The 27180-nt window shown below is 35.4% G+C and overlaps 1 protein-coding gene across 1 annotated transcript in view; it reads right to left on the bottom strand.

The window, feature by feature from the left end:
* The window catches only part of LOC150107817 (sodium-dependent dopamine transporter-like), a 361184-nt gene that overhangs the window by 87346 nt on the left and 246658 nt on the right, over positions 1-27180 (bottom strand). Inside the window, exon 8 of the mRNA XM_090392068.1 lies at positions 13361-13501. Coding sequence (XP_090248194.1) covers positions 13361-13501 — 141 coding nt within the window. The remainder of the gene's footprint in view (positions 1-13360; positions 13502-27180) is intronic.

Genomic DNA, 27180 nt, shown 5'->3' with positions numbered 1-27180 from the left:
TCTGTCGAAAACCAATGAGTTTAAAACAGCTGTCAAGCTAGTGAAACCTTATAATGAACCAATAGGAGGCGAATATATGGACACTCACAGCGATCGTTGTCACCTATATAGTTTGGCTAGGGCAACTCGTAGTATGGCGGCGGTGTATTCCCACTAGATCTCTAGTCAATTATTGCACGAAACCTTTATAGTTTCTGCACGAAACTTTTAGTTTCTCTATTCGGTTTTGAAATGATGTTGGATTTAATATCCACTTAATAGATATTATTATTATTAAGTCAGGAGTCAGGAACTCATTAAGGGGAGGCCATACTATTCGCACCAGCTGTTATACCTGCTATTGAATTCATTCATGCTACTTGCACACACAACATCCAAAGGCAATCCATTCCAATCACATACTACTCTATGAGAGAAAAATATAGCCCTAACCCTTTTTGACTGCATTCATTCATTCTCAACTTTTCAATAATTTTTCCTCTCCCATTTTAAATGATATTACCACCTGAGATTAGCTCTACTAACACATTCCTGAATGCTAACAATGGCAAGTTCTTTCCTAATAACCTCATTTTTTTTTTAAATGTGATACTGCCATTGATGCCATCTGTTCACTCTATTAATCTTTCTCAGAACTCTCATATCAGAGGTCTGCAGTCTGATCAAATGTTTTATTTCTAATCCAGCTGTCAGATCTGCAAGTTAAAATTGGTTTAAACACTGTTTTGTATACAGCTAATTTAGTGTTTTGAACTAATTTCTTTCTTCTTCCATCAGTGGGGGGCCGGTGAAAATTTTAAGTGGCGGTGCTATATATACAAAATAAGAAAAATAATTCATTTTTTTCTAATCAGTAACTAATTTATTAATAAATAAATTTACATATTAAAAAATTGCTTTATTAAAAATATAAGCATACACTTTATCTGTGGCGACACTGCTCATGGAGCAGTGTCGGATTCACTTGTTATGTGCAGTGACAAGTGCAAATGAATATCGGTGAGTTTAGCTGCAATTGGCCTAATGTGATAATTCCGACACTGCGTTAGATCGCGGTGCATTTGTTTCATGTAACGATAATTGAAAATTATAATTCTTTTTATATTTTCGACAGTGACACTCGTCATAATTCAGCTTTGTATCTATAATAAATAAATAATTATGTTATTTTAACAGAATAAAACAAGATTTAGCAAAATATTTCATCCTCACCACGAACACACACCAATAATAAAAATTTCGTATCTCAGAGAAATAACACGCACAAGCATACACTTTATCTGTACTGCCACTGCTCCACAAGCAGTGTCGGATTCACTTGTTCTGTGCAGTGACAAATATCGGCGGGTCTAGCTACAATTGGCCAAATGTGATAATTCCAACACTGTGTTAGATCGCAGTGCATTTGTTTCATAATCTGCAGCGTTAATAGAATAATTCCAATTATTAACTATTCAATCAATGTCGAAACATAAGCTGTAACCTTTAACATGTTGTATTGCATTTATATAATGTTGTCAGCATTGTTATTATTTATAAACACAAACAAAATTTACTTTTTTTTGTATTTTTCCTTGGGGGGTGCTGCAGTGTCACAGTGCTTACGTACAAGCCACCACTGTCTTCCATATGAATTTATTCAGCTAACTTCCTACCATATACCAGCTTTACTAAGTCCATTGTTTATTTCCATGTTTAATTTGCCATCATCTCTAAAAATTGTACCTAAATAAGCTGAAATGTTTTCCTTGTTCCATTGGTTCACCATTCAAGGATACACTTGATGTTTTCAATGTTTCTACCTAATTTCATTATGTTTGTCTTTTTATTACTGATTTGCAAACCAAATTCATTACAACAGTTATTCAATTTAGCCAAGGAATCTTGCAGGCTTGTACTGGATTTATTCAGAGGTATAACATCTGCATAAAGTAAAGGGCTAAGATTAACATTGCCAATTTTGATATCAGATTTAATACCAATTTCCTTTATAACACGCACCGTTGTCACACACCTGATTTTACATAAAACCATATTCCTGTACTCTTGCAATTCTAACTGCTGAGTGAAACTTAAATAGAGCCCATATATTGCTTGATATAATATTCCATTTACACCATATAACTATAGCATATCGAAGAGCATTCCTCTTGGCACCTTGTCATATGCCTTTTCCAAATTAACAAAACTTAAATACAAACTTATATTCCTAAGATTTCTCAACAATTTGTCTTAAAATTGAAAATCTGATCCTGACTGCCTCTGTGAAGCTGAATTCAACTTGTTCTTCACCAAGCCACCCTGCAAAAAATTTTGTAGTCATTTTTCAAGTATACTTTGAAAGCATACTTGTAACTCTGTTTTATTTCTCTTCATATTCAGTTTTATTTCCTTTTTATAAATGGGTATTCATTTATTTGGAATATCATCTGGAATTCAACCCTCTGACCAGGCTTTCTGAATTATGTAATGCTGCCACTGTAAAATTTTATACCTCTATATTTGAGCATTTCTGGCCGAATATCATCTACTCCAGCTGCCTTTCACATTTCAGGTTTTTGATTACTTTTTCTACTTCAAGTATGGATATGTATTCCTTACTGCATTCCTGTTGGGAGTTTTCTACAAACATACTGACACTGCTTTTTTTATTTAGCAGTCTTTCAAAGTAATTACTCCAGACATCTAGAATATCTTTATCTTCATGTTTTCATGTCACCTTTATCATATCTGATTCCTTTTACAGTACTTTTTCCTCCATTTCTAAGCTTTTTCATTAAAAAAAAAAAGCTTAAGAATGTTTATTTTACATTTATTTATTTATGAATATAAATAAATATTATAAATCTTATAGTTTTGCACAGTTCTTTATTTTCTTACTTTTTTCTCTGTATTCTCTAAGAGTACAAGTTGACTTACTTGCCAGGACCTTTCAATATGCTTTCCTCTTTTACTTGACTGCCTCTGATTTTCTGGGTCCACCATGGTGTTCTGATTTTTCAAACCTTACAAGACAACTTCACCACATGCCTCTCTGGCTGAATCAATCAATGTTTTCTTTAGGATTTGCCAATGAATCTCCAAAGTTTGGTTCTTATTTTCAAACTCTTTCATTTTTTCTTCAATGATGTTTGTGTATCATTCTACAATTCACCTCTGAAAGCTCAATTTCATCCTGCTCAAAACTAAATACTGATCACTTCCTACTTCAAATCCTTTGTATACTCATGTCCTGAACATCGCTATCAATTATAACATAGTCAATGAGACTTTTCTTATTATTATTAAGAGAGACCTCCAGGGACCCATCAAGTGAGGCCACATACTACATGCACCAGCTCTTATACTTTTTCTTGAATTCATTCACTGCTTGCACACAAAACATCCAATTGCAATCCATTCCAATCACACCCCACTCTATGAGAGAAAAATCTAAATCTCAACCCCTTCTTAGAGGCATTCATTCTCAGCTTCCAAAGATGCTCTCTTGTCCTTTCCCTACCCTCCATAAAATAAAAAATTCCATTAACTGAACTCCTGTATGGCCCTTTCAGAAGTTAGTAAGTCTCAATCATATCACCTCTTTTACTCCTGTTTGTAGTCTACAAATTCTCAATATGTCTTCATAATGATTAGTCCACAATCCTGATATCATTTTTAACACTCTTCTTTGCACTCTCTCTCTCTCTCTCTCTCGCCACTGTATCAGAATCACAACAGAAACCAGGAGACCAGCCCTGCACACTGTAAAGAGGCAAAACAACATCCTTATCTTTACATGTGAAAGTTTCTTTTAAGCACTGCAATTATATTTTGAGTTGTATTTGCAATCTTTGCTACATGGTCCCTGAACTTTCTATCTACTAATGCTCCAAGATCCCTAGCCTCATCAGTTTCTTCTAGCATAATCCCACCAATATAAATGACATTGGCTATTTAATGATGTCAAAGTGCATCACTTTACATTTACTGACACCCATTTTCACATGCCTACAGTTCCAGCCTATTCAAATCATCCTGCAAGTACTGCATATCAGCCACATTCCTGATTAGCCTACCAATCTTTCCATCATCAGCAAATAATTGTATGTCACCTGTCAAATCCTTCCCAATGACATTAATGTACAGACTGAATAACAGTTGACCAAGGACGGTTACTTGTGGTACATCATTGATTACCACTGGAAAATTGTGCAGACTAGTATCCCCGTATATGACTTTTTGATATCTCTCAGTAAGTCATCCTCTTATCCATGTTAATATTTTATAATCTAAACCCATATTCTCCAATTTATACTGCAGTCTTCAATGCTGTATTCTGCCAAAAGTGTTAGTATGATATGTTTTTATTTTGCTAACACTTTTGGCAGAATACAGCATTGAAGACTGCAGTGTATCCATTTCCCCTTATCTAGCTCAATGGTAACATTATTACAGAATGTGAGCAATTTGCTAAAACATGACTTTCCCTTAGTAAACCCATGCTGTTCATTGCAAAGAAGAGATTCACTGTCAAGCCATTTCTGGATGCGAGCCCTAACCAACTTTTCTCAAAATCTTCATGACCACTCCTGAGATACTGATTAGCCAATACTTGGATACATCAGTCTTCTTTGCACCACCCTTGTGCAATGGTATTACCATACGTTCTTTTTACTCCTGTGGAATCTTCCCTGTTCTCAGACTCAAATTATATGGTCTGGTTAAAGGAACAGCCAATTCAGCTAAACACTCTTTTAGCACCAACCCTGCTGATATCCACATCATCTCTCTAATAATCTGCTTTAACTTTGCAATTTTGGAGGTTAGTTCATTTTCAATAACCTCCTTGTCCTACCAACAAGGAGGATTTTGGAAATTCTCGAATTCGCTGCTGTTCTTAGCATTACGTTTCTTGTGCATTTTTGGCACCATTTTAAACTATATTTAATATTACAATATCTTAACAAATATATCTTATAAAATACTAATTTTCAAAAGAAAAAAAACAACAAAAGAGATAAAAAGCACCAAATTTACAAGAAAACAAAATTCACTGACCAATTATAGTGTGGCCTCGAACCCCATCTTTTTCTTGCATTTTCTCTCCATGTGAATTTCTGCCCATTTTTATGTTAAAACATGGAGTTAGTAATAACTAATTCATGTCCTGAGCAGAAATCCAGCATCCAGCAAGCATTTACCATTATTATTAGCTTTGTGCTTTTCTCCAAATTTTCCAAAACGTTTATATATGTCTGGTAAACATTTCCTACTCTATGTTGAAAGTTTATTTTTCACTTGGTTAGACTATAATAAATTTAGTTTAATCCTTCATCCAAGTGTGAGCAAACAAAGTTTGCGCCTGAAAATATCTTCAGGACTGAATATGGTGTTGTACTACCTTACCGGGGTAGGTAAGGTAGTACAACACCTTGTACTACCTTACAAGGTGTTGTAACTCGTAGCAAAGGTGGAGCAAGCTACCAACTCTCCTATCTCTCGGTAAGGTAGTACAACACCATATTCAGTCCTGAAGATATTTTCAGGTGCAAACTTTGTTTTTGCTTACACTTGAATAAAGGATTAAACTAAATTTATTATAGTCTAACCAAGTGAAAAATAAACTTTCAACATCTTTCTCTAAATCTAGAGTAATTTAATAAGAAAGGTGGCACACCTTTTGGCAACTCCTATAGGTAAAGATGACCTCGCTATTGCTTCTGCCTGGTATCTCCAACTCTGGGCCTGGCTCCCACTGAAGAGACCTCAATAAAGGTCGAAACTAGTCTGGGTAGTGGCCAATTCCTTAATGCATAACATTATACATATCCACAAGGAAATATGTTTTGCATTATTGGAGATACTGAGATAGGAGAGTTGGTAGCTTGCTCTACCCTTTACTATGAGTTGCCTAGTGTTGTACTACCTACCCCGGTAAGGTAGTACAACAACATATTCAGTCCTGAAGATATTTTCAGGCGCAAACTTTGTTTGCTCACACTTGGATAAAGGATTAAACTAAATTTATTATTTCCTGTTTGGATTTTCAACAAGGACCAACTTTTCCATTTTCATTTTGTCAGCTTCCTTCTCTAATGCCTCAAGAAATTCCTCCATTTCTTCCTTGGCAGAACCTGCTATGGGACCATAAGCCCAAATAAATCTCATGGTCAGTTCTCCATTCTGATACTTGCCCACATCGCTCTACTTGATATTGCCTTCCATTTAAGAAGATTATCCTCATATTTAGTGGTGAATAATATAGCTACTCCCTCTTTCTGATTACTATTGCCTGAATATAACATTTTGCATTTGTTGCTTAGAAGGATCTCACCTGTTTTTTTGTCCTCTTTATTTTAGTCATGCCTAATATGTTGATCTGGTACTTATCCAATTCCTCAGTCAGCTCCATTTCTTTTCCATTCAGGCTTTATATGTTAATAGTACCAATCTTGAACTCTGGTAGTGATGAGTTGGGGTATGTGTTCTGGATTTGTTCCAGTAGCTAACTTTTCATTCTTTGCCTTGGTTCCTGGCAAAAACACCCCAGCCGGCATGAAATTCTGTCATGTTATAGCATCGTTTTCTTTTGGTTTAAGCCAATAAGAATACAATTTGGTTGGTTAAATCCCAAATTGCCAGCCCATCCTTGTTCCTTCAGTATTCAGGTAGATACCTAACAAGGTGCATCACAATAAGGTGAGGATTAACATTAGGTAAGAAACCCCAGTTGGTTCTCCACATTCCTTAAATGGCTACATGGAGGTCTCCTCCAAGTTATACAGCTTTGATCTTTAAGCACCGAAAGTGGCATATATTAAGGATAATGATTATACATCAAAAATAATTTTGGTACATTGAATATATTAGCAGAAAAATTATACTGAAGTGCATTACTGTTTGTCTGAATAAAGTGAGCAATTTATGGCTGCAAGAAACAACAATCTTAATTCTCTCTTAAAGATTGCTTCTGATACTTCATTCTGGGCATTTTAAGAGAGCTAAAAATTCTTATTGTTTGTCATGTGAATTGGTACTGCAAGGGACATTTTTTTGCCTAAGATATCTGCAAAAGCAGATATCTTAGTGCTGGTCATGGAGACTAATCTAAGGTTTATTTCAAAGTAAAAAGAGAAGAATGCTATAAAGTTATATCTCCCTAAGGGTTATGCTACTTTAATCTTCTGTTATGTAAATAGTGTAATTTGCCAAGGATATTTTTGTATGTCCCCCCCCCCCAACTAGAAATTCCATACCGAATCCTTAAATATTACATTACAGACACCATATTATGAATACAGTGCCAGTTAAAAATTATTAGATACTGCATGTTTAATGATGCATAATCTAAATGGTATGTATCATATTATTATTATTAAGAGAGATGTACAGGGAGTCAGGAACTTATTGAGAGAAGCCATACTAGTCGAACCAGCTATCATACCTATTACTGACACTCATGCTACTTGTACACACAAGGCAATGCATTTCAATCACAAACACCACTCTATGGCATTCATTCTTAACTTCCAAGGATGCCCTCATGTCCTTTCCCCACTCTCTAAAATGAAAAATTCCATTTACTGAAATTCTGTATAACCTTTTCAGAAATTTGTAACTTTCAATTGTATAGCCCCTCTTTCTCCTGTTTGCTAGTGTCTGTAGTTTAAAATTTCTCAATCTGGTTTCATAATCAGTGTTCCATCATACTGATATCATTTTTTGACCCTCTCCACTGTATCAGAATCACCAAATCAGAAGACCAGACCTGTGTGAAATAGTCCAAGTGAGGTCTTATCAAGACCTTGTAAAGAGGCAAAATGACTTCCTTATCTTTACACGTCAAATTTCGTTTGATCATAGCAATTATTCTCTGAACTGTATTTACAATTTTTGCCATATGATCCTTGAACTTCAACTTTCTGTCAACTGAAACTCTAAGATCCCTAGTCAGATCAGTTTCTTCTAGGATAAACCCACCAATATAATATGACATCATCATCATCAAATTACTGCCATGTACCTTCAAGGGGTGTACAGGATATGATAGTACTACATGAAAAATTTATATCATTACTAACTTCCTATCTACAATTTTCCTCCAAATCAGTCTATTACTTGTCAAGACTCCAACATTACCAGATCTTATATTTCTATCGTCTAAGGCACTTTGTACCATATCAATCCACCTATATCTTAGTCTTCCTCTGGATTGTTTTCCTGCCAACTTGGCCGAGAACACTTGTTTCGCTAATCTTTCCTCGCGGATTCTGTTTAAATGACCATACCACCTAAGATTAGCTCTGCTAACGCATTCCTGGATACTCACAATGTCAAGTTCTTTCCTAATATCCTCGTTTTTAATACGATATTGCCATTAATGCCATCTATTCACGCCTCTAATCTTTCTCAGGACTCTCATATCTACGGTCTCTAGTCTTTGGTCAAGTGTTTTTCTTCTGATCCAGCACTCAGATAAATAGGTTAAAACTGGTTTGAACACTGTCTTGTATACAGCTAATTTAATGTTCCAACTAATTTCTTTCTTATTCCATATGAATTTATTCAATTGGCTTCCTACCATACTACCAGCTTTGTTGATTCTGTTGTCTATTTCCATATTTAATTTACCATCTTCACTGAAAATCGTGCCTAAGTATCTGAAATATTTTACTTTCCACAGGTTTTCCATTCACAACACAGTTGACATTTTCAATGAGTCTGCCTATTTTCATTGTCTTTGTGTTTTTATTGCTGACCTTCATACCATATCTATTATAACAGTTATTCAATTTAGTCAGAGAATTTTGAAGACCTGTAGTGGATTTATTTAAAGTATAACATCATCCACATAAAGCAAAGAGCTGATGTTAACATCTCCAATTTTGATATCATGTTTAATACCACTTTCCTTCATAATGTGATCCATATAGATAATGAATAACAGAAGGGATAATCTACATCCTTGTACAACACCAGATTTAACATTAAACCACCTTCCTTTACTTCCTTCAATTCTAACTGCTGACTTACAACTCAAATAAAGACTAAGCATTGCTTGATATATAATGCCCCATTGACACCATATAACTGCAGCATATTGAATAGCCAAATCAACAAAACTTAAATACAGATCTTTGTTATATTCCCATGCTTTCTCCACTATTTGTCGCAAAGTGAAGATCTGATCCTGACAGCCTCTATTTGACCTGAATACAGCTTGTTCTTCACCAAGCTTTTCTTCCACAATTCTTCTCAACCTTTTCTCAAGTATACTTGCATATATCTCACCAGGAACATTCAATAGGGATATATCTCTGTAATTCTCACATTCAGTTTTATTTCCCTTTTTATATATAGGTACTATGAGAGCTCTACTCCAATCATTGGGAATTCGTCCCTCTGACTAGGCATTCTGAACAATGCAGTGCAGCCACTGTAAGACTTTTATACCACCATACTTCAGCATTTCTGGTCGAATATCATCTACTCCTGCTGCCTTTCCACATTTCAAGTCTTTGAAGGCTTTTTCTACTTCAAGTATGGATATGTATTCCTGACTGCATGCCTGGTCAGTGTTTTTTTATCAGTGTGTTGTCATCACTGCTTGTTTTATTTAGCAAATTTTCAAAGTAATTACTCCATAATTCAAGGATATCTTTTTCTCCCATTTTCATTTCACCTTTATCATCTCTAATTCCTTTTACAGCACTCTTTCCTCCATTCCTAAGCTTCTTCAACAACCTACAGAATATTTTGCCACCTTCTTGATATTTATTTTCTATGTTCTTGCCAAAGTCCTCCCATGACTTTTGTTTAGCTAGATTTACACACTATTAAGCTTTCTTACATTTGTCTCTGTATTCTCTAAGAGTACAAGCTGACTTATTTGCCAGGAACTTTTGATATGCTTTCTTCTTTTCCTTCACTGCCTCTTTAACTTTCTGTGTCCACCATGGAGTTCTAATTTTTCTATCCTTGCAGACAACTTCTCCACATGCCTCTCTGGCTGAATCAATCAGTTTTTTCTTCAAGGCTTGCCACTGAATCTCCAAGGTTTGATTCTTGTTCTCAAACTCTTTCATTTTTCCTTCAATAATCTTTGTGTATTTTAGTCTACAGTTCACATCTGAGAGCTGCTCAACTTTTATTCCCTTTAAAACTTTCTTACATGTTATTCTTTTTAATATGAAATTCAATTTTATCCTGCTCAAGACTAAATAATGATCACTTCCAATTTCAAATCCTCTGTACACTCCGGTGTCCTGCACCAGGGAGAAAACATCACTATCAACAATAACATAGTCAATGAGACTTTTCTTATTCCTTGCCTCTTCTCTCCACTTGAATTTGTGCACATTTTTATGTTGGAACATGGTGTTAGTAATAACCAGTCCATGTCCTGAGCAGAAATCCAACAGGTATTTGCCATTATTATTAGCTTTGCTATTTTCTCCAAATTTTCCCAAAACATTTTTGCATGTCTGACAATTACTTCCTACTCTCCTATTTAGATCCCCAACAAGGACCAACTTTTCCTTTTTCATTGTGTCAGTAGCTTGCTCACAATTTCAGCCTATTCAAATCATTCTGCAAGCACTGCATATCAGCCACATTTGTGATTACCCATCTTTCCATCACCAGCAAATGTTGAACAGCTATAACCTTATACAAATCACAAATCTGTCAATCACTGAATACTGTTCCCACATATGGGGCGGGGGCCCCTAAAAGTTCCCTCAAATTGCTCGACTCCTTACAGAGGAGAGCAATCAGGCTTATTAATGACCCATCTCTTACCAACTCCCTCCTCCACTTTCATACAGGTGATCGGTCTCTGCACTATGTGTCTTCTACAAATATTTCCATGGAAAATGTTCATCCAAAATAGCATCAATAATTCTCCCACTTAGTTCTAAGCTGATTGGAACACGTGCAGCTACTGCTCAACATCCCTACACATTGCACCTTGAAACCCACAGAACAAATTTCTTCTCCTCCTCCTTCGTCCCTGCAACTGCTGTACTATGGACCAGCCTTCACCTTGATGTGTTCCCTAGGGAATACGATCTACAGTCATTCAAATCTAATGTGAACAAGTATCTTCTTTCCTAACCCATACATGGTACTAATGTATTATAGTCTCGTGTATGGGCTCAACATATATATAAAAAATAAAAAGCTGTATGTCACATGTCAAATCCTTCCCAATATCATTAATGTACAGACTGAATAACAATGGACTAGGGAATGATCCATGAGGCACGCACTGGTTACCTTGAATCTTGAACACTCCCCATATACAACTTTCTGATATCTGTCAGTCAGACATCCTCTTATCCTTGCCAATAGGTTATAATGCATTTTATGCAACAGTCTCCATGCTGTATTCTGTCAAAAGCCTTAACAAAATCAAAATGTATTATAATGCAAGGAGTAGCACAACATAGGGAGTCTAAAATATATGTAAATCTGCTCCTGTCCATACATGGTATTTGTTTGCTATAATCTCTTCTGGCTTTCATATGTGGAAGAAATACATATATGTATAAATAAAAATAAATAAATAAAAACAGTGAATAATAACATTATTATAAATTGTGTATCATATGTATCATGTTTGTGAGTGACTATGCATGTGAATAGTCCATTTAAGATTATGGTCCAGAAGTAGCTATGACTAGGTGTAGACTGTCTGAATAGCATCACAACTGCAAAATTTTTAAACAGTATTATGAAACTGTGAAAATTTCATTAACGATAAATATGTTTTTGTTGTATGATAAGATAATCTGAAAATACAGAAAACGAGCATTTGAAATGAAATACTTAAGAAAAATAAATAAGACTCACTGATCAGAACACAGAACAAATGAGCAATGAATTAAACTATAGTGAAGATCAAATCTTTTGATCTTCATTATAGTTTAATTAATTCCCCTCCCCTTTTCTGTTGTGACATTCTATGAACAACAGAAAGGGGAAGGTTCTCATTATGCATATAATTATACACAATATTTATAATATTTCAAAATATGTTTTTCATTACAATGCAAACAGTAGAGATGCACAACACTTAAGAATACCTTCTGTGTGTGACAAAGGCTTTCTTCTAGACTTAATAATTTTAGTTGATTCTTCTGTAAAAACGTTTCCTAAGATATTAATTATTAAAATATTCGGTTTAAAGGTTTCATTCTGGCAAATATTGCTATTTTTATGAAGGATAATATATATTCATTTTTATTTTATGGCCAGATTATATTCTCCTGAGAGCTGTATTTGGTTTTACTTAAAAGACATGAACCCAGTCCAAGAGTCCACATATTTGCCTTTTATTTGCCCAAGTCCTCTGCCATTTAAGGACCACATTCTATGCAGCATACTACAAGATTTTATGGTATGCCGCATGTATGCATCCTGGTAGTTAGAAATGTGGCAGGTGAGAGACAAGGGAGTGTATCATCATCATCAAATTCCTGCCATCTAACCTCAAGGGATGTACAGGATATGATAGTACTACATGAAAAATTTACATCATTACTAACTTCCTATCTACAATTTTCCTCCAAATCAGTCTGTTACTTGTCAAGACTCCAACATTACCAGATCTTATATTTCTATCGTCTAAGGCACTTTGTACCGTATCAATCCACCTATATCTTGGTCTTCCTCTGGATTGTTTTCCTGCCAACTTGGCCGAGAACACTTGTTTTGCTAATCTTTCCTCACGCATTCTGTTTAAATGACCATACCACCTGAGATTAGCTCTGCTAACGCATTCCTGGATACTCACAATGTCAAGTTCTTTCCTAATATCCTCATTTTTAATATGATATTGCCATTGATGCCATCTGTTCACACCTCTAATCTTTCTCAGGACTCTCATAGCTGCGGTCTCTAGTCTTTGGTCAAGTGTTTTACTTCTGATCCAGCTCTCAGATCCATAAGTTAAAACTGGTTTGAACACTGTCATGTATACAGCTAATTTAGTGTTACGACTAATTTCTCTTTTATTCCATATGAATTTATTCAATTGACTTCCTACCATACCAGCTTTGTTGATTCTGTTGTCTATTTCCATATTTAATTTACCATATTCACTAAAATTAGTGCCTAAGTATCTGAAATGTTTTAGTTGTTCCACAGGTTCTCCATTCACAACACAGTTGACATTTTCAATGATTCTGCCTATTTTCATTGTCTTTGTCTTTTTATTGCTGATCCCCCCCCCTCATATATAAACATAAACATATATATATATAATGTTTTAATAATATTGTTGATGTTAATACCATCCATCTACTTACTTGGGTAACATACAATATATAAAATGTTTTAATAAAATTGTTTATGTTAACTCTATCCATCTACTTACTTGGGTAACATAAAGCACTGTTGTGAAAAAGGATGCAGCACATAGAACAGCGAGGAACAAATTATGGCCTCGGAATCTGTGCTTGATGAAGTGACTATATGCTTCTTTAAGAGATGAAACAACTGTTGCCATCAGTCTCACCTAAATCATAATGATATCTCTTTTAAAAAATAATTATTAAGAACAGATTCCTAATCTACAAATTTACAGTGAACCTATAATAAACCACACACACATATGTTTAAAATGAATCATGAATTATGTATCTGATTCAGTGCAGTGGTTTAAAAGAAAGTTACTGCCCTGACATTAAATTTAAAGAAATAATATCTCAATAATTTTTATAACAAAATAATCAGGGTATTTCATCTACTGGTTCTCTCTTCAGATTACTCTGAATAGGGGTATATACAAGGGATATACCCCTATTCAGAGTAATCTGAAGTGTAACCTGTATTGTAGACTTGACTATACAAACATTAATGAAGAAAAAATTAAACAAATCAAAAACAAAAACCAAACCTTGGAGTCTCAGTGCCAAACTCGGAAGAAGACATTGATTGGTTCAGGTAGGGAGGTATGTGGTGAAGTTGTCTGCAAGGATAGAAAAATAACAACACCATGGTGGACACAAAAAGTTAAAGAAGCAGTCCTGGAAACAAAGAAAGCATACCAAAGTTCTAGCAAATAGTCAGCAAATGTCCTAAAAGAATACAGAGAAAAATGTAAGAGATCTAAGCTCTGTGTAAAAGTAGCTAAGCAGAAGTGATGGGAAGACTTTGGTACGAATATAGAAAATAAATATCAGGAAGGTGGTAAAATATTCTGGAGGCTGCTGAAAAAGCTTAAAAATGAAGCGTTATGTCCCCGTTTTGTTTAGTTGTTTTATCTTTAATCTCTTTAATTGCCTTTTACTTTTTATATTAAATTTTTGTATCTCTTTTTCTCATGCTTCGGTTGCCGACAAATTTGTATAGATTATAGACTGTGCCAGCCAGCAACTAAATTCTGATACACTATCTAAAATACTTAAGGAAAATATGTAGGGATCAAGATATATGCAGTCGTGGTCCCTATTATTATATCACTATTGGTTTCCCCTTTAAATGCAATGGTACGAAATTTTCCAAACGGTAATTCAAATCCGCAGAAGATATGACAAACTCAATTGATTATGTAAAAAGAAACACATTTATTATTTCACAAAGACAAGTATACATGTTATTTAAATTCTTAACCTTAAAAGAATCTGGGTTCCCCTTGCTTAATTAAACACATTTAAAGTTCTGCACTATGATCGCTTACTGGGCATAAATTCCTCACTTCTGTACATATATCTATCCTCAGACCCTCACAATTAAGTTACCTGATAATATCATACATGGAACATAACATATAAACACTAGAATAAATCTGATATGTAATTCTCTAGGACAATAGTACTTAATTCTACTTAATTCTCTCCCCCAAAATATCTGTTAACACTTAACTACTTTCTGAACATATGACATTACTTTTCTTAAATCACTTAAATAGTCCGGAGCTCTGCCTCCTGTTTCGGCTGGAGCCTAATATGTTTTCTTCTTAACAGTAGACACAAGTGTCCAAATTGCAGACTGTTCTTATGGCACAATATGTAAATGCGTGTGTTCTTAACTTCTGTTTCTTTACTCCACGGATACTTTAATCCTACATTAATATAAGAAAATCTTCGCTTACCGTTCTTGCTTTGACTAGGTATTCTGATCTGTTCACTGTACCTCCTCTGATGGCGGGCTTCGTTGTTCCTTTGTTCTACATGAACCAAAAGCACTCATACATAGATTTGTACGCTGACATAGATTTCATCAGCGGCTCTTTCTCCTAATGTGTTTGAACACATTGTAGTCAGCTTTGACCGATGTAACATGCATAGCAAGGGGAGATTCTTGCTACACGTGGCGGCATGCTCTACATAGCTCTCCTACGGGAAACTTGGTGCCGACGAACCTCGGAGACGAGACACCGATGAGAGGTAAGAGACAAGAGATAAGAGAGCGATTCGAACTCCCGCCGAAACTTTTATACTCCGAAACAGCTCCCTCACTCGGCGGTGTCGTCACGCATATGGCGGCAGCCGAGTGGACGCCGTGGCTACAAACTGTCTTCACATGTCTTAAAACTTGTACTTAGCTTATACATATTTACTTGTTAGTATTACATAACTTTCCACTTTAATTCATTCACAATTACTATCTCAATAAACATATGGGCTATCTTAACAGTGTTTAGAATTTACACATCTGGTTATTTACATTTTCATCATCATCATCAAATTCCTGCCATGTACCCTCAAGGGGTGTACAGGATACGACAGTACTATATGAAAAAATTACATCATTACTAACTTCCTATCTACATGGGGTGGTTAAGGGTCAAAGCTGTATAACTGAGAGGAGACCTCCACATAGCCTTTAAAGGAATGCGGAGAACCGACCAGGGCTTCTGACCTAATGTCCAATCCTCACCTTCTCGTGGTGCACCCTGTTGGGTATCTACTTTGATACTGAATGAACGAGGATGGGCTGGCAATTTGGGATTTAGCCAACCAAATTGTATTCTTATTGGTTAAACCAAAATAAAAAATGATGGTACAACATGACAAAATTTCATGCCGGCTGGGGCGTCGCCCGGTTAAACAAGGCCCCAGTTGTTTTCGCCAGGGAACCAGGGCGAACAGCGAAAAGTCAGCTACTGGAACAAATCTGAAAACAAACCCCAACTCAACATCACCAGAGTTAAAGATCGGTACTATCAACGTAAGAAGCCTGAATGGCAAAGAAATGGAGCTAGCTGAGGAATTAGATAAGTACCAGATCGACATAATAGGGGTGACTGAAACAAAAAAGACAAAAACTGGTGAGATCTTTCTGAGCAATAAATACAAAATCTTATATTCAGGCAATGACAATCTAGGAAAAGAAGGAGTAGCCATAGTATTCAACACAAAATACGAGGCTATTCTTCTTGAATGGCAGTCAGTCTCAAGTAGAGAAATGTGGGCAAATATGAGAATGGGGAACTGGACAATGAAACTTATTTATGCCTGTGGTCCCACAGAAGGTTCTACTAAGGTAGAAGTGGAGGTATTTTTTAATGCTTTAGAGAAAGCAACTGACACAATGAAAAAGGAAAAGTTGGTCCTTGTTGGGGATCGAAATAGCAGAGTAGGAAATGATTGTGAGACATACAAAAATATTTTGGGAAAATTTGGAGAAAAGAGCAAAGCTAATAATAATGGCAAATATCTGTTGGATTTCTGCTCAGGACATGGACTGGTTATTACTAACACCATGTTCCAACATAAAAATGTGCACAAATTCACATGGAGAGAAGAGGCAAGGAATAAGAAAAGTCTCATTGACTATGTTATTGTTGATAGTGATGTTTTCTCCTTGGTGCAGTACACCAGAGTGTACAGAGGATTTGAAATTGGAAGTGATCACTATTTAGTCTTGAGCAGGATAAAATTGAATTTCATATTGAAAAGAATAACATGTAAGAAAGTTTTAAAGCGAATAAAAGTTGAGCAGCTCTCAGATGTGAACTGTAGACTAAAATACAGAAATATTATTGAAAAGAAAATGAAAGAGTTTGAGAACAGGAATCAAACCTTGGAGATTCAGTGGCAAACTCTGAAGGAAACATTGATTGATTCTGCCAGAGAGGCATGTGGTGAGGTTGTGTGCAAGGATAAAAAAATCAGAACTCCCTGGTGGACACAGGAAGTTAAAGAGGCAGTGAAGGAAAAGAAGAAAGCATATCAAAAGTTCCTAGCAAATAAGTCAGTTTTTACTCTTACAGAATACAGAGACAAATGTAAGAAAGCTAAACAGTGTGTAAAACTAGCTAAACAAAAGTCATGGGAGGACTTTGGCATGAATATAGAAAATAAATATCAAGAAGGTGGCAAAATATTCTGGAGGTTGTTGAAGAAGCTTAGGAATGGAGGAAAGAGTGCTGTAAAAGGAATTAGAGATGATAACGGTGAAATGAAAACAGGAGAAAAAGATATCCTTGAAGTATGGAGTAATTACTTTGAAAAACTGCTAAATGAAACAAGCAGTGATGACAGCACAGTGACAAAAAACACTGACCAGGCATGCAGTCAGGAATACATATCCATACTTGAAGTCGAAAAAGCCATCAAAGGATTGAAATGTGGAAAGGCAGCAGGAGTAGATGATATTCGACCAGAAATGCTGAAGTATGGTGGTATAAGAGTCTTACAGTGGCTGCACTGCATAGTTCAGAAAGCCTGGACAGAGGGACGAATTCCCGATGATTGGAGTAGAGCTCTCATAGTACCCATATATAAAAAGGGAAATAAAACTGAATGTGAGAATTACAGAGGTATTTCCCTACTGAGTGTTCCTGGCAAGATCTATCCAAGTATACTTGAGAAACGGTTGAGAAGAATTGTGGAAGAAAAGCTTGGTGAAGAACAAGCTGTATTCAGGCCAAATAGAGGCTGTCAGGATCAGATCTTCACTTTACGACAAATAGTCGAGAAAGCATGGGAATATAACAAAGATCTGTATTTAAGTTTTGTCGATTTGGAAAAGGCATATGACAAGGTGCCAAGAGAGAAGCTATTCAATACGCTGCAGTTATATGGTGTCAATGGGGCATTATATCAAGCAATACTTAGTCTTTATTTGAGTTGTGAGTCAGCAGTTAGAATTGAAGGAAGTACATTAAGATGGTTTAATGTTAAATCTGGTGTGAGACAAGGATGTACATTATCCCCTCTGTTATTCATTATCTATATGGATCACATTATGAAGGAATGTGGTATTAAACCTGATATGAAAATTGGAGATGTTAATGTCAGCTCTTTGGTTTATGCGGATGATGTTATACTTCTAAATAAATCCGCTACAAGTCTGCAACAAGATTCTCTGACTAAATTGAATAGCTGTTGTAATAGATATGGTATGAAGGTCAGCAATAAAAAGACAAAGACAATGAAAATAGGCAGAATCATTGAAAATGTCAACTGTGTTGTGAATGGAGAACCTGTGGAACAAGTAAAACATTTCAGCTACTTAGGCACAATTTTTACTGAAGATGGTAAACTAAATATAGAAATAGACAACAGAATCAGCAAAGCTGGTATCGTGGGAAGTCAATTGAATAAATTCATATGGAATAAGAAAGAAATTAGTCGGAACACTAAATTAGCTGTATACAAGACAGTTCTATCCCAATATCCCAATGGGATATTATTCTGTACATTTCATGGGATATTATTCTGTACATTTCCCATCAGGAGGCATAAGCATGTCCTTATCCCTTCCTTCTGAGGTAACGTAACGTTGGGTGGGAAAAAGGGATGGATCATCACTTTTTCCGACACAACAGAAGGAAAGAGTACTGTAAAAGGAATCAAATATGATAAATATGAAAACTGAAGATAAGGTCTGGAGTAATTAATTTGAAAGACTGTTAAACGAACCAATCAGTGACAGAACCATAATAGAAAATTTTCAAGAGGAATGCAAACAGACGTACATATCAGTACTTGTGTTAGCAAAAACTAACAAAAACTTAAATTGTGTTAAGGCAACTAGAGTAGATGATATTCAACCAGAAATGCTTAAGCATGGAGGTATAAAAGATTTGCAGTGGCTACACTGCATAATACAGAGGGCTTGGTCAGACGGTCAAATTCCAATTATGATTGGAGCAAAGCTCTCATAGTACCCATCTAGAAAAAAGGGAATAAAGCTGAATGTGAGAATTACAAAGGAATTTCTTTACTATGTTTTCCAGATAAGATTTATAAGGTAAACATACTTGAAAAGTGGTCGAGAAAGATTTTGGAAGAGAAACATGGAGAAGAACAGGCTAGGTATAGGCCAAATAGAGGTTGTCAAGATAAGATTTTCACTTTAAGACAAACAGCTGAGAAATCATGGGATTATGACAAGGATCTGCGCTTGAGTTTTGTAGATCTGAAAAAGGCATATGACAAGGTGCCCAGAGATAAGCTTTTCAAAATACTTCAATTATATGGGGTGAATGGGTTCTAAGGGGTGGTGACTGTGTAATATTATGAAGTCCTGGACTTCGTGATATATAACATATAGCTAGTGGTGAGCTATGGAAATTTTAAAAAAGGGCTCGTATCGTCGAGCAAAAAAAAAAAGAAAAAAAAAGCCATATTTCACATAAAAACTTATTAATACAGCTTGTGTACAAATGCCAATCAAAAAGTATGAGGGAATAATCAACCTGTAAAGGCTATCATTTTTAAACAAATATTTCATGATCTAAACATGAAATATTTGCACACAATCATCTGTGTTAATTTATCTTACATAAGAAAAACATTATAAATAATGAAAATATAATAAGAATAAAATCTTTTATAATCGCACATATGAAATAGTCTGCATTTTTTATAAACAAAATAAATTTCTTTTGTTTGCGATAGAAGTTTTTATGACAAACAGTTTACAAGTAATAAATATTATCTAAACACAATAATATTGAAGTATGTTATATTTCTCTTTGTTTTCAACTTCAAGTGATAATCCATAGATTAAGGGGCATTATTTTATAGTCCTATTTATTTATATGTAATTACCAAAAGTGAATTCTTATTTGTAAAATGGTAATATAATATTTTATTTAATAAAATCACTTTGTTAGGTTACCGTATGAGTTTGTTGCTTAATATATGTCAAAAAATTATGTTGTTGTTTTTTTTTAAAAAAATAAAAAAGTAAACAATAAGAACAAAGAACTCGCAAATTTGAGAAAAATTTAACAAAAGGCTCGGGTGAGCCCCTTATTGCTCACCACCGCACATAGCCTATCCCACTTAAATACCATTCTCACCTTCTCGTAGTAGAACCTGTTATTACAAATGAGGCTCTGATGACCGTGTATCAGTCGTATAACTGAAACATCTACATGAGAGTAAATGCTTGTGTATAAAATGCATGTCTGGATGCTGAGGTAGCAGCCCTGTCACCAGAATAGGAACTGTGTAGGCTAACAACTCGCAAGTCTCTGAAAATTTAAATGCTGTTTTCAAGTCGGATAAATGCAGGAATTGGACAGACTCCTTGGAATCGACTAAAGCTTGGAAAATGAGGATGAGGATACGAATTATTATTATTATTACATCACACCTCCAGGGAGTCCAAAGACTCTTCGAGGGAGGGCATCAACTCTACAACTCTTCGTCCCACTACTCCACCAACATTCATCATCTAACAACAACGCCATCTACCGACGACTACCACCACCACTAGTGCTTTCACAGACAATCACAAGCATGCATGTCCATGGTGGGATTTGAACCCACAGCCTTTTGGCTGGAGAGTGGATATGCTAACCACTCGGCCAACCAGGCTGGCATGTGGCTAATGGAATGTTAAAACACTATCAAATAGGAAAACTAGTACAACTAAGAAAGGAGATGGAAAAATATAAAACTGAATTATTGGGAGTTAGCGAAGTAAGATGGAATGGTACTGGTAGAATAAATTTTCCCAGTGGGAATGTGTTTCTTTATTCAGGGATGCCTAATATAACTGATAAACATCAAAATGGAGTTGGAGTCCTCATGAGCAAAAGATTTAGTCAAGCAATGATTGGGTGGGAACCAATTTCAGAATGAATAATAACAGTTAATCTTAAAACTAAATTTAGAAGACTAAGAGTTGTTCAGTGCTGTGCCCCAACTGAGAATGCATCCTTTGAAGTAAAAGAAAAGTTTTACAGTCTGCTTGATAATGACACAGTAACGAGAGCATACTTCTCATGGGTGACTTCAATGCTAAAGTTGGTACAAATAATGAGGGGCTGGAAAATGTAATGGGCAAGTATGGTTTGGGAAAGAGAAATGTAAATGGCGAACTGTTGGTGGAATTGTGTGGCATATAACTTAGTAATAGGTGGCACAATCTTCCAGCATAAGAGAATACAGTAAAACCCCGTAGTTACGCAGTAGGTGGGACCAACAAAAAAAATGCGTAAGTCGAATTCGCCTAACTCGGGTATAATTTTGTATGTAATTAATATATGCAAAAAATATGTAATTTATATATGCAAAAATAAACATACAATTGGGACCAAAGGTTGAGGTTGACAAAACACCTATATTTTTTAAGAAATATAATCATAATTGTAGTTTTTCATACATAAAAAAAAAAGTTATTTTGATGTCGATGGTTTCATAAAATCTAATAGATTCGTCTGACGACATAATGTCTTTCTCTTGTCACGCAAAATTTCTTCATAGGAAGCTAATGATTTTTTTATTCCTTGCCTTGTGGCTACAATTTGTTCCTCATTAGAATCTATGTCCTCCAAAATCAGTAAACCTTTCTTTTATGATTGTTCTTACTATGGATTCCTGTAGATCAAACTTCTTTGCTAGCTCACAAATTTTCATTCCGCCTTCAAAATCCTTAATAATGTTGAGTTTTGTTTCCAAAGTCAATGTTTTTCTTTTCTTGCTAGCTGTAGAAGAATCGGACTTGCTTCTTTTGGATGACATTATTATTTTTTATGTGATAAAATTTTTATCAAGAACATGACATTAAACAATCGCAAGGTTTGTAGACTATAAAAATCGTGTATGAATGGAGACCGCGCGAAACACGTCAGTGCTTGTTCACAGCATGTGCGACACTGGCGAATGCGGCTGGCACCTGAAAGATACGATTAGTGGTGAGGTGTGAAGTGGGACGGGAATATGTACATATAAAAAACCGCGTAACTCTGGATTCGCGTAAGTCGGAGTATGACTGTATATAAAGTAACCTGCCAGATGGCAAAACACAGAATCAAATAGATCATATTGCCATCAGCCAAAGGTGCAGGAAAATGCTATCAGATGTCCAAAATAAAAAAAATTGCTGATATTGGCTCAGATCATCACCTAATAATAGGATCTATGCAGTTTTATATTTGAAAAAGTCATCAGGGGAAAACATTTAATAGATGAAAATTTGATATTTTTAAATTACAAAATGCTGAAGTCTGCAATGAGTTTAAAATAAAGTTAAGGGAAAATATGGATAGTAATTTTTGAAGGAAGAGAGGATATAAGGAATAATGATGTAGAGGCTAAATGGAAAAAGGTAAAAAAAGTCCTTAATGACACAGCAGAACATGTTTTAGGATATGCTAAAAGAAAGAAAGAAGAATCGTTATCGATGGAAACTTGGAGACTAGTGGATGAAAGGAAAAAAATAAAGCTGAAATTATGTGCAAGAAATATTCCCCAAAAGGAAAATGAACTTAAAGACAAATATAAGATTTTAAATAAAAAGGTTAAGAGAAGTGCTAGAAAAGATAAACAGCAATGGCTTGAAGAACTGGATTCGAGGGCACAACAAGCTGTAGACAAGTACAACAGTAGAGAGTTACACAGTATTATAAGAAGACTTTTTGGAGAAGCCATGCAAAAGAATGTCCCAGTGAAGGATATTAATGGAAAAATTCTAGTGTCAACAGAAGAACAATTGGAAAGGTGGAGACAACATTTTAGTCAAATCTTTAACAATAGCAGTGATAGAATACAAACAGAAATAAAATAAAGGAGTAGATGAATTAAAAATTAATACCAGCCCACCATCTAAATTGGAGATAAAAAAAAAAGCTATAAAAGAAATAAAAAATGGGAAAGCGGCAGGACATGATGATATCCTGGCAGAGGGTCTAAAGTCTGACACGACAACAATAACAGATATGCTTTATCTGCTATTCCATGATATCCGAAAAAAGGAGACATTCCCTAAGGATTGGAATACAGGAATAATAGTAAAAATACCAAAGAAAGGAGATTTAGGAAACCTGCAATAATTGGAGGGGTATAAACCTGCTATTTGTCATTAACAAAATTATTCTTACAAGAAACTAATATTTTATATGAGGGAATGAGAAGAGTCTGGGTTTAGGCCAAACAGAGCATGTATAGACCACATTAATACCTTAAGAATAATAATCGAACAGTCAGGTGAATTTAACTCTCCTTTATATTTGCTGTTTGTGAATTATGAAAAGACTTAATTTGATTGGAGATGCCAATTCAATTGGAGATGCCAATTACCAGAGATTGCGTGTGGAATGCACTTCAAAACAAAGGAATACCACAGAAGATAATAAACCTCATACAGGAAGGATATAACAAATTGCAATGCCAGGTGCTGCATGATGGATATCTATTACAACCCTTTCAAACTGTATCTGGAGTGCAATAAGGATGTCTGTTATCTTCCTCATTATTTATATAGATGCTAGATCAAGTTCTAGAACAGACAGTGAAACATGCCAAAGGAATATCATGGAAAATAAATAAAACTTTGGGTGATCTAGATTATGCAGATGATGTATGTCTAATTGCTCACAGACATGCAGATATCCACATCAAAGAAGAATCACTTAAAGTCGATTTGAAAATAAATACAAACAAAACAAAAGAAATGAGAATAAATGTGAGCAACAAGGCACCAAGTACAACTGAAAATGGCAAAATCGAAACTGTTTCACATTTTACATATCTCAGCAGTGTTTTATCTGCAGATGGAGGAGCAACTAGATATGTTGGGATAAGGATTCAAAAGGCAAGAAGTGGATATGCTAAATTTAGTGGAGTATGGAAAATAAAAAACATTCACATAGATACAAATTTTAAATATTTAATGCATGTATTAAATTAGTTCTTTATATGGATGTGAAACATGGTTGGTTTCAAAGGAAATGCAAAGAAAACTATAAACATTCATAAACCGATGTCTGCAGAGTATACTTCAAATTTGGTGACCCCAATTATTACTAACAAAGACCTCTCGAAAAGAACAAATCAGCAAAAAAAAAGTAAACCTTGCAATCAGAAAATGAAAATTTAGATGGATTGGACATACACTTAGGAAAGATCATGAAGAAATCTGTCAATGCAACCCTGGAATGGAATCCAGAAGGAAAGAGAAAGCGTAGCCATCCTAAAAATATATAGAGGAGATTAACTTTAATAGAATGTGGGAAGTAGAGTTTTGCTGACCTAAGACCAATAGCAAGGATAAAGAACCGATGGAAAGCATTTACAGACTTCTGATGTACCTGATGGAATCTGAGAAAAAAGAAGAAGATATGGGGTGAATGGAAAATTATACAGAGCAATACAGCTCTACATTTGTCAGTCAGTAGTTAGAATTGAAGGAAATTGAAAATTTATGTAAAATTAGAGGTATGCACATTATCTCCACTCTTATTCATCTATACGGATCACATTATGAAAGAAAGTGACATCATACCTAAAATAAGAATTGGAGATGTCAAACTTAGCTCTTTGCTGTATGCAGATGATGTACTCCTAAGCACATGTAGTACAAGTTTCTAGGATTCTCTGACTAAAAAGCTGTAACAAATATGGCATGAAAATCAGCAATAAAAAGACCAAAACTATGAAAATAGGTAGCAGCATGGAAAACTTCAGCTGCATTCTGAATGGACCCTATTGAACAAGTAAAATATTTCAGCTATTTAGGCATGGTTTTTAGTGAAGAGGGTAGGTTAAATCTGGAAATAGACAATGGAATCAACAAAGCTGGTATGGTAGGAAGTCAACTGAATAAATTATTATTATTATTATTACCTAAGACCCCATGGAGTCAAAGACTCATCTAGGAGGTTGTTGGATTGTGATAGAGTGGAATTTTATGAACGCCTATCTTATCACAATCTAACATGCGTTTCCAAACAAAAAAGGAAGATAAATACAGTAAATTGCCTCTGAGTATAAAATAATTGCTATGTATATATATATATATCAAGCATGTTCTGTTATGAGAGGTTAAATAAGTATGTATTTTGTGCCATTCACGAATGAGGTTAAATTAATATTGAAAGTGTAAAACATTAGCAGAGCATTATAAAATAATATGCACCAAAGAATTATAGAATGCAAGCACAAATTCAACAGTTGGGGAGAGTGAAGTCCAAAGGTCACGGAGCCGTAACGTGAGGGAGCGGCTCACCCCAAGCAAACAGCATGACGTCAGTGTACGTGCAATAGCGGGAGAGAGGCTGGACGCCATGACGTAAGAGCACGTGAGAGTTGGCTGGACATCGAAAAGTGCGAGAAACGCCGAGAAGAAAAGAGGGAAATATAAGGGTCATGCAACCCTGAAAGAAGGCTTTTTGTTCCTGGATCTCCTGGTGTTCGTCTCTTGCGGTGGTGAAGGGTGGCAGTGCCTCCATACCGGAGGATCCCGATTAAGGCAGTTGCAGGACTCGGCAACCGTGTTCTCCGTGGAAAAAGCAAGCCCGGCAGTCCACAGAAGGCCAGTTTCCTGTAGACCAAAGATGCAATATAGGACCAAAGGGGAAGATAAGTAGACTTTATTTGTGTTTGACTGAATGTGAATGAGAGATTTGTGCCACACTGATATGTTAAGGAAAAGGAACATTATTGATATAGAATAAGATTGTATTGCTATTGGTTAGAGAGGGTTGAATATAATCTTACTGTCTGTCGCTATATTAAAGTTCATTAATATATTGAAAGAAGCTACGAATATGTTTAGAGTAAGGAAGTGATAAATTTTAAAGAGATTGTGAAAGATATGAATGTTATCTTGTGTAGTCTGACAGAACTATGGAGTTTTAGAAAGACTGTGATAATAATACATGACTAATGCATTTGTGAGTGTTAATATAATTCTTGCTTTAGAAAGCTACTGCATAATCTGTTATAAGTATATTAGTAGTATTTGAATATTTTTAACTCTGTCTGGAACTCCCTTAAGATGGGATTTAAACTAATGATATTGAGTGTACCAACTTTTGATATATAATAAACCTTGCTTTTGATTCTAACAAAGACTTTCTGTGATTTCTGGAATCCGATGCACCTCTTATAAAATATTATGAACCTATGCGGGACATTAGAAAAGGGTAAATTTTGGCCACGTCTGCAGAGTTGCTAGGTATCATTAAGTACTGTCCTGAGATTACCTCTTGATTGTTAATATTACTAATCTAATAGCACTACGTGGCGCAGCGAAACAAATAAATTTCTTGGCATTTTACGAGAGGTAAATCTCAGACAATCTGATACTCTGGTATTGCCTCGATCTCGAGGAAATTCCCTTGTCCCTCAGAGGTACCATGTGATACCCGATTGAGAGTATAACGGAGATATAACACAAAGACAAGAAAATAGTTGTAACAGTAGAAAGTCGACACAACAAGGTCCTTTTACCAAACACACAGTCATCATACCGTGCTTTAAACATACTCAAATTCTCTGCAGACACCACACTCTCAGGCAAGGTATTTCAATCATTCACAACTCTGCATGAAAAAAACCTGCATCTCACCCTCCTTATACAGGCTTCCAGGAATGACCCCTGGTTCTCCCCTGATCTCCCACTATTTTTTTTGTAGAACCTCTCCAGCACTGATCCTATAACAACCCCTTAATAACTTGTAGATCTCTAAAAATAGAGACCTACAAGTTAAATTAATATACAAGTTAAACAGCAATGGCCCTAAAACAGTCCCCTGAGGCACACCACTAGTAACTTTCCTTTTCCTGGATATTGCTTCACCATACACAACTTATTGATACCTATCAGATAACCAGTCTCCAATCCAATGCACCAATTTAATATCCAACCCCATCCACTTCAGTTTGACTATCAACTTATCAAGCGGTAATCTATCAAAAGCCTTTGCAAAATCTAAGTAACTGTGTATCCTTCTCCTCTGTCCATGGAAGCAGTCACCTTATTGTAATAAGTAGATTACTAAAACAT

This window comes from Typopeltis vanoorti, chromosome 4, assembly GCF_054136105.1.
Source record: "Typopeltis vanoorti isolate ZY-2024b chromosome 4, IOZ_Tvanoo_1.0, whole genome shotgun sequence".
Taxonomy (NCBI): Eukaryota; Metazoa; Arthropoda; class Arachnida; order Uropygi; family Thelyphonidae; genus Typopeltis; species Typopeltis vanoorti.
Note: the sequence above shows the minus strand (reverse complement) of the source record. Positions and strands in the feature narration are given on the sequence as shown.